This window comes from Erpetoichthys calabaricus, chromosome 5 (assembly GCF_900747795.2).
Source record: "Erpetoichthys calabaricus chromosome 5, fErpCal1.3, whole genome shotgun sequence".
NCBI classification, from domain to species: domain Eukaryota; kingdom Metazoa; phylum Chordata; class Cladistia; order Polypteriformes; family Polypteridae; genus Erpetoichthys; species Erpetoichthys calabaricus.
The window spans coordinates 192,994,879-193,008,029 of NC_041398.2; the positions used below are offsets into that span (position 1 = coordinate 192,994,879).

The 13,151-nt window shown below is 36.4% G+C and overlaps 1 protein-coding gene across 2 annotated transcripts in view; it reads left to right on the forward strand.

Annotated features, from left to right (window-relative positions):
- gda (guanine deaminase) overlaps positions 1-5,463 on the forward strand; it is a 98,581-nt gene extending 93,118 nt beyond the window's left edge. For both annotated transcript variants that reach the window (XM_051928373.1, XM_028802344.2), the window contains one exon: positions 4,544-5,463. In XM_051928373.1, coding sequence (XP_051784333.1) covers positions 4,544-4,614 — 71 coding nt within the window. In that variant the 3' untranslated portion in view covers positions 4,615-5,463. The remainder of the gene's footprint in view (positions 1-4,543) is intronic.
- Positions 5,464-13,151: the final 7,688 nt, after the last annotated feature.

Here is a 13,151-nt window from a genome sequence, read left to right on the forward strand (position 1 = left end):
GAGGTAGTAGCAATAATCTTTTCCACTTTTTAAATAAGAAAACAAACATTTTGGACATATGTGATCCAGGCACATCTCAAAGTGCATAAAATTTTAAAAAGTGCACATTAGTAGCAATAACATTTGTTTATCTTTTGAAATAAAATAAATATTTTGGTCATATATGACCCAGGCATATCTCAAAGTGCAATTAACAGAATAAAAAAGAACTATCAGTGCTATCAAAGCTACTGCACACTCAGGGAATATAGGTTCATTTTAAATCACCACATGTGATTAGCAATGTCTTTTTTGTAAATAAAAAGGTGGCCATACGCATATATTGCATTTGGATCAAGTTTGAGGTAGTGTGAAGGTATACAGATGTCAAAGAGTCCAAGCGCTACATATTTTGTTCATATGGTGAAAAAACAAAACGTTTACAATTTGAAACTGACAAATCATCAAGTATAATATTAATAATTCTTTACATTTATTTAGCACTTTACTCATTACTCAAAGCACTTTGCAAAATCCACGCAAGGAGTACCCTGGACACAAACCCATGATCTTGTTATTGCGAGGCAGCCACGCTACAATTACAGTACCTGCATAGATATATTGTACTGCATAATATTGTGCTTGAGAGTTTAAAATTATAAACATGAAATTTGCAAATTTTCCGAAATCTTCTTAAATAATATGGTACTATGGCTGTCCGTTTGTCTGTCCAGGATTGTAAATCACCTGTAGCTCGCAAACTGTTTCACCTATTGATGTGAAATTTGATGCACATATACTATGTGACCTCTACTGTCTGCTTTCGGGGTGATAATTGACCTCCAAGGTCAAAGATCAACCCAGGAAGGTCAAGGTCAAAAATCAAATAACCTGTAGCCGGAAATTTGGTACACATATACTACGCTGAAACTCTTCACTACAGCTTTATATTAAAAGTGAATAGTTTTGGAATTGTTACTCTTTTTATTTTTATTTTATTTTATTGTAGAATCAACTCTCAGCAGCAGACAACAGGGTGACTGGGCAGCAGATGCATACAGTATAGTCAAGTCAAGTGTATTCACTGCACGTTATCATGCAGTATGCCATTACTGGTCAAAGAATATTAACCGCAGGCTAATAACAAGCTCTACATTATATAAAAAAGTTGTTATGTAGTCCCACAAAGTCATCAATGCTTAATTTGACTAAGTTTCAAAGAAAATTCCAAACATTTTGCATGTTTTCATCAAATACAGCCTTTTTAATTTGTTCTTTGCTTTGTTTGTCAATGGCTGATCGTCGTTCTCGTAACTGCCATGAATCAGCAGGCCAGCCAATGGTATGAAAAGAAGTGTAGAGACAGTGCTTCTCAGTAACGAGGCTCTCATTGGAGTAACAATTAGATTCATTTGCGAAAACCTACGTTCGTACTCACTTGATGAAACTGGAATATAACTAAGACTCAGCACACAATTGATTATAGAATCATTTAATAGGCAATCGATGCCGTAACTAACTGTCACAGCCGAGATGCTGGTACAACATACTGATGCGTACCATTACAAAAAAAAAATCATTGTATCATAGACTACTACCTCCATTTCTAGACAATGCTCTACATTGTGGGATGAATGTTGCTTGGCTATGAGAAGTGTTACATTCATGGTCTGTAGTACTGTAGGAATTTATGTAGGAATTTCTAAAGGCTCATGAAATATGTTTTCCTCGGTTTTTCTGAATTTCTGGCAGGACCATGGGCTGTGTCACTTGGAGGTTGCTTCTGGGCCACATGTGGCCCACAGGCTGCCATTTGAATAGTCCAACTGTAGTGTAAGTTAATTTCTTCTTTAACAAATGCTATCAGTATGATATTTTGAATAAAGATTTAGATACATTACTCACTATCAACACTTGAAACCCCACCCAAACTAATGTGGTGAACAATTTGATAAAAAAAAGTCCATTTACCAGAAGTTAAACAAGAGTCTGGCACACTTATTTGAGAAATAACACATTTATGAAATTCTAAAAAAATACCTCTAGAAAAATTTTGATTTTTTTCTAGTTTTAGACACTAAAGCACTTACATATGGGCAGCACGGTGGTGCAATGGTAGCGCTGCTGCCTCGCAGTTAGGAGACCTGGGTTCGCTTCCCGGGTCCTCCCTGTGTGGAGTTTGCAATGTTCTCCCCGTGTCTGCGTGGGTTTCCTCCGGGCGCTCCAGCTTCCTCCCACAGTCCAAAGACATGCCAGTTAGGTGGATTGGCGATTCTAAATTGGCCCTAGTGAGTGCTTGGTGTGTGGGTGTATTTGTGTGTGTGTCCTTCGGTGGGCTGGCAACCTGACCAGGATTGGTTCCTGCCTTGTGCCCCGTGTTGGCTATGATTGGCTCCAGCAGACCCCCGTGACCCTGTGTTCGGATTCAGCAGGTTGGAAAATGGATGGATAGATGAATGGAAGCACTTACATACCCTAATACCAGTGTTCCTCATTATAGTGCTGTACAAAGATGAAGAAAATTGTAAATCCAGCACTATGCGATTAATGATCAAATAGCTTCCCTCAAAATGGTTTAATTTGGGAGAATCCCAAAACATATCACCAAGCAGGGCTGGAATTACATGGCATCATTCACAACAAGGAACTAGTGGACCCTGATATACAGTATGTTGGATGATTTTAATCTTGAAATATGTTTAGGATACAGATTTTAAAATTAATCACAGTGTTATTGAATGCCCATATTTGCTTAAATGCATTATCTCTGCCAGGGCTCAGTAGTTTCTCCTTTGTAGGAAAATTAATTTTATAAACAACGATCATATTGTTCTTATTAATATAGCAGAAATGTTTTAAATAAAGGATGAGAAGATGAAATGTAAGTCAGGGAAAATGTTAAGTTCTTAAACCAGGAAATTAATTTGATCTTTCATCATACCAAAACAAAACCCTAAATCAAAGTCAAAATAATGTTGCTGAAGTTTCAAATACACAGGTACTATCTGTAAAACATAAACATGGCTGCTCAAGACAACCTTTAGATCCTTTACCTCAGTAAACATGCCCCCAGCAACTGCAAGATGCGTCATAGCAATGGGATCCACAAAATGGCAGCACCCAAGAGCAAAGACAAAATGCTATCAGAAACATGTGATTTAATTCTAACAATATAAAAATGAAAGTGAAACCAAAAAACTAATGTCAGAATTGGATTTAATATCCCAAAAAAACAGAATTCAAAAAGATGCCTCGAAAAAGCAGTCAAAAATATAAACATGATAAAAATAGGCCTCCAAAAAGGACGAAAAAATTATAAACGTAAACTACTGATATTACACTAAAGCTAGTAAAGTGGAATGTTTAAGGACTTATTTATGAGAATAAAAGAAAAAAGTACCTTGACTTCTTAATTCCTTGAGTGCAGATATAATAATTTTCCAAAACATCCATTTAATTACAAGTGATTTATTTTGTTTGGAAAGTGGCTCTACTGGTCAAGTTTTTCAGTCTATCTGTAACCAGAAGATTTGAGGAGTGGGAATCCTTATCCACAGTAAAAGATTCCTTTATCACTACTGAGATACTGAGTCACAAATGGTGTGTTGTTGTGTTGTAGAATATAAAATCATTTAGGTTCTCAAGTAAAGTTCTTATATTAAATCCTAATGTGACTCCCGACAAGCTGGTAATGACAGGATAAATTAATTGCATATTAATCTCTGTTTCAGGCTGGTCAGAAACAGCTGCTATGATTGCACATTTCATTAAAGACCATAATCTTTTGGTCCCTTAGAGATTTCTTTACTTTTAAGTAATGCAGTATTTGTTTTATTTCGATAGCACATCTTTTCTATAATGATTCTACTATTTCTTTATTGATAACAATCTCCTGACATTTTAAAATACTGTAATTGTGATGTGATAAATATCTCAGACCACACTTCTCTTATTTTGGAGCTTAAATCATTATACGCTACTGATATAACTTATCATTATTGATTAAACCCTTTAATTGTTGCAAGTGAAGATATAATTAAATTAATTTCTTTACAAATGTACATATTCATCGAGATCAACTAAGCCCTGCAGTATCCTAGGCTGAAACATCTATTTATTCCAACATACTTTGTGGGAAGAAGAAGCCAACTGTAGATTGAATGCCAGACCATCATAGAGCACACTAACTCTAACACCAATCCTCAATCATATCAAGCCTATCTGCTGACTCCAGTTTATCGAATATGCACATCTTTAGGAGGTTGGAAGTGAAAAACATGGGGGTGCAGAGAGCTAATTCAATAGATATGAAGAGGGCCCTAGGAATCAAACCTGTGTCCCATTATCTTTGAGACAGCAGCGCTAAACTTAATATCCCGCCACTCGCTTATTTAAAGACAGTATTATTTTGTTTTATAAAAAAGAAAGCAACTAAATATAATTAAAAACATATTTTCTTTCACGTGTTTTCATTATTGTTACATTTTAAAGCTATAGAACAGTTTGCTATTGTTTTTCAATATCTCTGTTTTACTACTTATAATATTTTTTCTTTTTTCTTTAGGTGATGACCGCAATGTGATGGAAGTATATGTTGCAGGGAAGCTGGTCTTTCCCTCAATGTGTTTTTTATAGTTGATTGATCATTCTGCATTATAGAAAGTTTTAAGAATTGAAAAGGTGTTGCACCATATATTTTTAAAAAAGGTTTAATACTTTATCCCTATGGCAAATGCTTACGTCTCATTTGATATTTGTGTCCTCATCAGGATACTCTTATTCGCATGTGGATGTCATGGAGCTTTCTGACAAAATTGTAATTTTACTTTTGAGCTAATTTTAAAGAATAAACTTTTTTAAAAAAATTTAAAACTACCACTCAATTATTTATTAAAAACAATAGTAGTATTTTTAAAATTTTGTAAAACGTTTGTACACTCCTCATCTCTCAAACGTGTTTCCCACTGCATCAAGTGAACATGTAACAGATGAGCTTTAAATTTTTTGCAATATCACAAAGTAAGAAATGCACCTGCTTTACCTCTTTTCACAACATAATGTAAGTATATTTTTCAAAAATCTATATTTAAATTATTGTTACATATGATTGGATGACTAATGCGTTTGATATAAATGATTGTACGATTTTACTAGCATTATGAAATTAATGTTTGTGTAAAACATTCTTGAGTTGAATTATTTAAGTCAGCAGCTCGATGACAATGCACATGTCTAGGTGAATTAGTGCAGCTAACAATCTTGATAACAACACAAAGCAATGTTATATATTTCTAGAAACAAGTTAATTTAAATCTGGGACCATTGAATTCTAGTATAACAATTGTTGTGGTTTATTGTATGCTAATTCAATTTATTGTGTACTTTACTTTTGTAATATTAATGGTCTTGTTGCAAAACTGTGAAATTATATGCATAATAAGGTTTGAATGAAATTAAAAACATGCAGTTAATTATTTTACAAAAGCCACTGTGAATGCATGAACAATTGATTCATTACTGTACATTTGGGTATCAGCGATATATTGCTACCTAAATTAGACAAGTTATAATACATTTTGCTCACGTAGAATGTTCTAAAGAACATTAGTAGTAAATCAAAATAACCACTTTGTTTGAAAAAAACAACTGTTTTAAATGTGACAGCTGATGATGTTTAACATGGAAGTAGTCTGATGAGATCTTTTCAAATAATAGCCAGTAGTTTCTTGTACCCTGTTTTGCATACATCAATGAAGAGACAAAAAAAATTTTCAAACATCAAGTTGCCTTGAGAACAGAGTTTGAAGTGAGGGGAAATGGTTGGGAATTCAGTTCTGCTACTTCTAAATTTTGAAATTGTGTTCCCTCACTTTTCACTTCTCTTTTAACCCCTGATGATATGACCCCTGGTAAAAAAAAACAGATAATTAAATTATAATTATACAGTTAGGTCCATAAATATTTGGACAGAGACAACTTTTTTCTAATTTTGGTTCTGTGCATTAGCACAATGAATTTTAAATGAAACAACTCAGATGCAGTTGACGTGCAGACTTTCAGCTTTAATTCAGTGGGGTGAACAAAACGATTGCATAAAAATGTGAGGCAACTAAAGCATTTTTTTTAACACAATCCCATCATTTCAGGGGCTCAAAAGTAATTGGACAAATTAAATAAGTGGAAATAAAATGTTCCTTTCTAATACTTGGTTGAAAACCCTTTGCTGGCAATGACAGCCTGAAGTCTTCAACTCATGGACATCACCAGATGCTGGGTTTCCTCCTTTTTAATGCTCTGCCAGGCCTTTACTGCAGCGGCTTTCAGTTGCTGTTTGTTTGTGGGCCTTTCTGTCTGAAGTTTAGTCTTCAACAAGTGAATGCATGCTCAATTGGGTTAAGATCAGGTGACTGATTTGGCCATTCAAGAAGTTTCCACTTTTTTGCTTTAATAAACTCCTGGGTTGCTTTGGCTGTATGTTTTGGGTCATTGTCCATCTGTATCATGAAACGCCGCCCAATCATTTTGACTGCATTTAGCTGGATTTGAGCAGACAGTATGTCTCTGAACACCTCAGAATTCATTCGGCTGCTTCTGTCCTGTGTCACATCATCAATAAACACTAGTGTCCCAGTGCCACTGGCAGCCATGCACGCCCAAGTTATCACACTGCCTCCACCATGTTTTACAGATGATGTGGTATGCTTTGGATAATGAGCTGTTCTACGCCTTCTCCATACTTTTTTCTTGCCATCATTCTGGTAGAGGTTGATCTTGGTTTCATCTGTCCAAAGAATGTTTTTCCAGAACTGTGCTGGCTTTTTTAGATGTTCTTTAGCAAAGTCCAATCTAGCCTTTCTATTCTTGAGTCTTATGAGTGGCTGGCACCTTGCAGTGTACCCTCACCCTCTGTGTTTACTTTCATGCAGTCTTCTCTTTATGGTAGACTTGGATGTCGATACGCCTACCCCCTGGAGAGTGTTGTTCACTTGGTTGGCTGTTGTGAAGGGGTTTCTCTTCACTATGGAAATTATTCTTTTTGCATTGCAGAGTTCACCAGTGCTTACTTTCTTTCTCAGGATGTACCAAACTGTAGATTTTGCCACTCGTAATATTGTCGTATATTGGCCTTTTATCTGCTTAATTGATAATGACATAACGGCGGACTTGCCCACACCTGCCCATGAAATAGCCTTTGAGTCAATTGTCCAATTACTTTTGAGTCCCTGAAATGAAGGGATTGTGTTAAAAAAATGCTTTAGTTGCCTCACATTTTAAAATTCATTGTGGTAATGTACAGAACCAAAATTAGAAAAAAGTTGTCTCTGTCCAAATATTTATGGACCTAACTGTAGATATATAAATGTGTAATCTAAGTATATAAGTATATGTAAATAAGTACAAATATACTGTAGAAGAGCATGGGTATGTTTGATATAACTTATGACATGTATATATGTAATATATGTAAATAGAATGCAGATATGCAGATACGACCTACCATGTTAGTTGAAAAGTCTTTATCAGTATTACTTCACTTTCAAAACAAGTTACATATGCAGCCATTATTGTAGCCATGATGACCACAAGAAATGTACAATGACACAAACACACAACAAACACGAACACACATGATTCAAACACTCGGATTCAGCTGACAGTTACGAATTTTATTCATAAAAGTTGGTACGCCTGGCTATCTACAAAACTTTTGCGTGCCTCTTTAACTAGATATTCAAAATAAAAATTGAATTAAGATTTTTTTCTACATAAAATTTTTGTTCAATCAGGATTTTCAGATGCAATGCTAGACTTGGGATTTGTCTGTTAAACTCGAGACTGTCCCACTCAAATCAGGACATCTGGCAACCCTGGTTCCTGCTAATCGTGATACTGGCAGTGATGTCCTCCTACTTGTAGGCAATTCCACTAAACAGAAAACTTAACTCTATATAACATGTGCCTTATGTAGAGCTGAGGTTGGAGTGCTTGGGAGCAGGCTGTTCAGTTGTCAAATTTATGTATTTATTTGTGCATGCAATACCAGTAGATATCTGTGACTGTCTGGGTTAGCTCCAAACTCTCTTGTCGCATCCAGGAACCTCTTCAACCCAGATGAGCCAAGGAAATAAGGATACATTCAAACAGCAAGGGGTTGGTATATAAGTGGTTCTGTGCTTTTATTAAAAATCCAGCAAAATAGAAGTGCAAACAGTGCAGTGATTCAATCAGTCAATCAATAAATAAATAACCCATAAAAATAGTGATAGTCCATGAATTAAAATCCAGAGTTAAAAGCAGAGTAAATCATACATAATCATTGGGTCCTTTAATGTTTCTTCTCCAATCCCAGACAAGACCGGAGCATGTCCACAGCTCATCCCATAACTTGCTCAGCCAGCAGCTGCGGTCCTCACCTCTGACCTTCAAGACTGGTTGTCCTCCTTTCCACCTTCTTGCTCACCTGGCACACCTCAGACCCCTAGGGAGGACTCCATCGTAATTGCAACCGCTTCTCTAAGAATAATCGATCTGCCCCTAGAGCACTGATCCTTCACACCTCCACATGGCTAATAACAAAATCTGACTCTCACTCACTCACAGGCCGACTGGTCCTTTCTTTACCACCCAATACTGCTCTCACGGCTTTCTGTTTCTCTCTCTCTGTTTCTGTCTCTATTTACTCCTCTCTGTTCGATCCCCTATCTGCCATGTAGGCTCGTTTTATCTGGCAAGATTGGGACACTGCCTTCTCCAAGGTGTGAATGAGGCACCTGGCTGATATGCTTGCATTTGCAAATGGATGCTCGATCAGGCAAGCACCCCAATTATCCGCAGAGCGAATCTTGCTCACACAACATTGGCACCCAATTGAAGCCTGAACACTCCAGGTCTCAATTAATTACTTAAAACTGCATTTTGCCACAGACCTCTCATCACAACATCTCTGTCTTTAACCTTTCCTCCCTACTTACTACTCTTTTGTTCTTCCATTTATAGATGCATAGTATGTCTGTCTAGTTAGCCACTCACTCAATGAAACCATTACACAGTTTCAGATTCCAGGCACCTGAAATCCTAACCGAATGATCAGAGGATGGGAGAATTGGGAGACACAGACAATGGTAACTATTAAAAAGAAAATTGAATTCTGGTTTATTTTGGAGGTGCCAATAACTATTTATATTAATGTCTTGCAAATATGTGCAAAACATTAACAAAAACAAGAAAAATAAGTGTAGGTGCTGTATACAATATTTACAGTGACTCCAAAGCAAAAAGTGATGAGAAAATCCAACAAAAAGATTTTTCTCCCCCCTACTTCTTCCACAGACAGACAGTTCATGAAGGATGGACAGAAAAATAAGAACAAAAAGTGAAGAGTATATCGGACGGCTAATATACAAGCTATTAGGACCTGGAAATCAACACCAACCAATGAACATACACAACCCTGGTCTGCAATAAAATAAAATCTTGCTGCACCTCTTTATATGCCCTGCTTTGTGCCCCAGTAAATGCAAATTATCGTCAATATACTGATAACCCAATTGTCCATCACTCACTCAGAATATTGAGTCAATGCAGGAAACACTTTAAGACAGAGAAACTCTTACCTGTTGCACCTTTACATGATAATCACCTTTTTCTACCCTCTCAGACCTACATGGTATGTAATGTTTGGAAAACTGAAAGATTTGTATGTAGATAATATCTTTGTGTCTTATGAACAATTACACTTCAAATTTAACTTCCCATCAACTCAATTTTTCCACCACTTTCAAATCAGAAACTTTGCTAAAAGGAACCTGCCCAATTTTCCTCACCTCCCACCCATTTCTATTCCAGCGGCAATTCTAATCAGTCTTGTAGACTCAGACAACATTTCTATAATATATAAAAACATCTTAAAGTCTCTTCCGTTCAAAGCTCCCAGAGTACAATGGGGAAATGATCTTTCATTTAAAATCTATGAAAAGGAGTGGAAGGCAGCCAAGCATAGAATATATTCCAACTACATATTCACAAAGCATTCAATCATTCAACTGAAAATCTTTTATCGAGCACATTAATCCCATTTAAAATTGTCCAAAATGTATCCATGGCAAGGATTGAACATGCAAACGCTGCAATTTAGCTCCAGCCTCACTGGGCCAAACGTTTTGGGCGTGCACCAAATTAACATCATTCTGGACAAAAATCTTTGAATGCCTGTCAGACAGCCTTGGTGCCAAAATTACTCCTAACACATTAACAGTCACCTTTGGTGTACTTCCGGATGGGCTTACAGTAGAGAAGAACAAATTTATTGTAATTGCTTACGCCACACTATTAGCACATAGACTGGAAGAATCCCAGCCCACCTGTTATAAGAGATGTGGCCAATGAACTAAGGAATATAAATGCTGTGCTATGTGATATTCACCACAAATTAAATTAATTGGTTAAAAATTAAATGTTGCATCTGATTACCTGTTTTTACATTCTGCTAATTACAGTCAAATGAAGTTGTAACGCTGTCTGATTTGGCTGATCATTTGGTGGGTCAAGGTCAGGATCATCATACCGCATCTCTTCAGGTACAGGTAAGCCACAATTATGTGCCACATTAGGCAGCACACTACAAGCTTGCACAATGCGACACATTTTCTGTGGACTAAAGAGCAGCACATTAATAGAGTGGAAAAGCTTTCTATTTACATAAGCATATTCATTCTCTGAAGGTGCCCTTACAGCAATGTGCATGTGTGCATGTGACTCAGTGATGATTGAGAAATACCTGATCGGCCAGACAGTTCACATTGAAAAGATCCTGTGGCTAAATACCCAAAGGTAGACAGGAATTGCAAAGGAACAGGTAGAATTTCCCATTGGGATTAATAAAGTATCTATCTATCTATCTATCTATCTATCTATCTATCTATCTATCTATCTATCTATCTATCTATCTATCTATCTATCTATCTATCTATCTATCTATCTATCTATCTATCTATCTATCTATCTATCTATCTATCTATCTATCTATCTATCTATCTATCTATCTATCTAGCACAATTTCTCAAAGTCTTTATTTATAAAGCTGACCCCAGTTCAGCACACAGCTCCAAGAGGATAGCTCTTAGAAATCTAAATCAACTTAGAAGCCAGTCATCATCATTGGACAAGAAATCGGTATGATCTCTAAATACGCACTCTCTTCTAATTCTTCCATTTGCGATGTCTTCTAACAACACTAAAGCAACGGTGGTAGTTGGAATAGTTTGTCCATTCTGTGCACCATTATATTGTTACAGATTGATTAAAATCAAGTGCCTTAAATTTGTAAATGATATGTAATTAATTTCGGTGTATTTGATAAAGGCCGCATCATGCATGCGAATCTAAAAAAGAAAGGGAAACCACACAGGAAAAGTAAAACTGCTTTGATGCTGGGTGCCATCCGTTTACAAAACTGAGCAGAAATGTGCATACGCATGGTCTGAGGCTGCCATGAAAATGTGTGTGGGTTTACGCCAAGTTTAATTTTTATACATCTCAATGTGAGCATAGAAAAGGTGTACGCAATATTTTTGTGCATTACACATTGTTTATGCATAAGACCCCTTTACTTCATTTTTAAACCGCTAGCCCACTTGCCTAGCCAATCCTTATGTCTTCCGGATTCCCAGAAAACTGATCAGGTGTAGTTTCGCCTATTTCAAACCTCCATCTTTCTGTGTGCATGCTTGATCACACTGCACCTTGCTAACTGCTCATTCACCTCTGCAGGTAAGTTATACGGTGAACTTTCACCTACCCTCATTCCATCTTTCATCTTTCTTTTTATATGCACCTATTCTCTACTGGCAAACTCTTGAACTCAGCACTCTGCTCTTTCCTTCCCATAGTGGCCTCGAGCATGCATCTCAGCAAGTCTTCAAATCAGAGGGGACACCAAACGCTGATGTAACTAACTTTAACCATACATTCCTGATAAGCTATAAATAGCTATTTTTTGCCTCAGGACTAAACAAAACTAACCAAAACAGTAGCAATGATTATTGTTTTCTGTGCAGAGACATGGCAAATCAGTTTTAATATGCATCTAACCTAAATTGCTAAACCAAAGTCAAAGTTAAAAAAAACAGGCTGTGATATTCATAAACCAGAGTTATTTAGAAAACATAAGCACAGTAAAGGGTTACAGAAGTAGTCACAGTCATAAATGAAGTGTCTGCCGTGATGCCAGTTTAAACAGAGTCCCCTCTAGTGTTGTCAGTGTTGTCAGTCTGGGAATGACCTAGCAAATGAGATACATGTCCTAGCAACTGTTACCAAAAATGGGTAGCACATAGTAAAAGATGGTGTTACAGGACTTTCAAAACATAACTCTAAAATAAATCAATAACTCCCAAAGTAATGTATTTATAGAAAATGAAGGTTCCATGGCATTAGCCCATATTTCACAACTAAAATAAAATAAAAAATACAACAGAACAAAAAAATGTATTCATCCCAAAATGAACTAATGAAGCAAAAGTGAACCTAATATTCAATGAAACTACATTTTCCATGAAAAGATCAGGAAAAAAATAACTCACCTACTGCAGCCACTTCAGGATTACAAGCCTACATTTATTATGGGGAATGATAGGAGTGCAAGGTCATTAGGGAAGCACTACATGACACTAAACAAATCCATGTGGTAGCAGGCATGCACCAGCACTGAACAGTGATCCCCAAAACTTTTTTGGTTCAGTCTGTGGCTTTGAAATTCTACTGTAAATGGCATTACTTTCCCACAGTGCATTTCCAAACAGTAATCTTGGTGCATTTGTGGAGTTTATCCCTCCCTATGTCTTGCCTATGTCCTTCTAAGGTAAACTTTTTCTTAGTTAACTGAGAGATATGGATAAAAAGAAAACCAAAACAAAATAAAAAATAGCAATTTACTTCAAACAAGAGACAAGAATCGAATTCAAGGACAGAGAAAGAGTCCAAGCCAAACTAAACTCACAAGAAGCAAAAATAGAAATTAGAATTTCTTTTAGAAGGGTTTCTTTTTGTATCCGGAAATAAACCTCCAACCAACCTTTTAATCAATTGTGCTGATTACCTGCAGATTATGACCTAGAAGGCTATGCCCCTATAAACACGACAAAAGGTGCTGATGACGATCACACAAAACACAC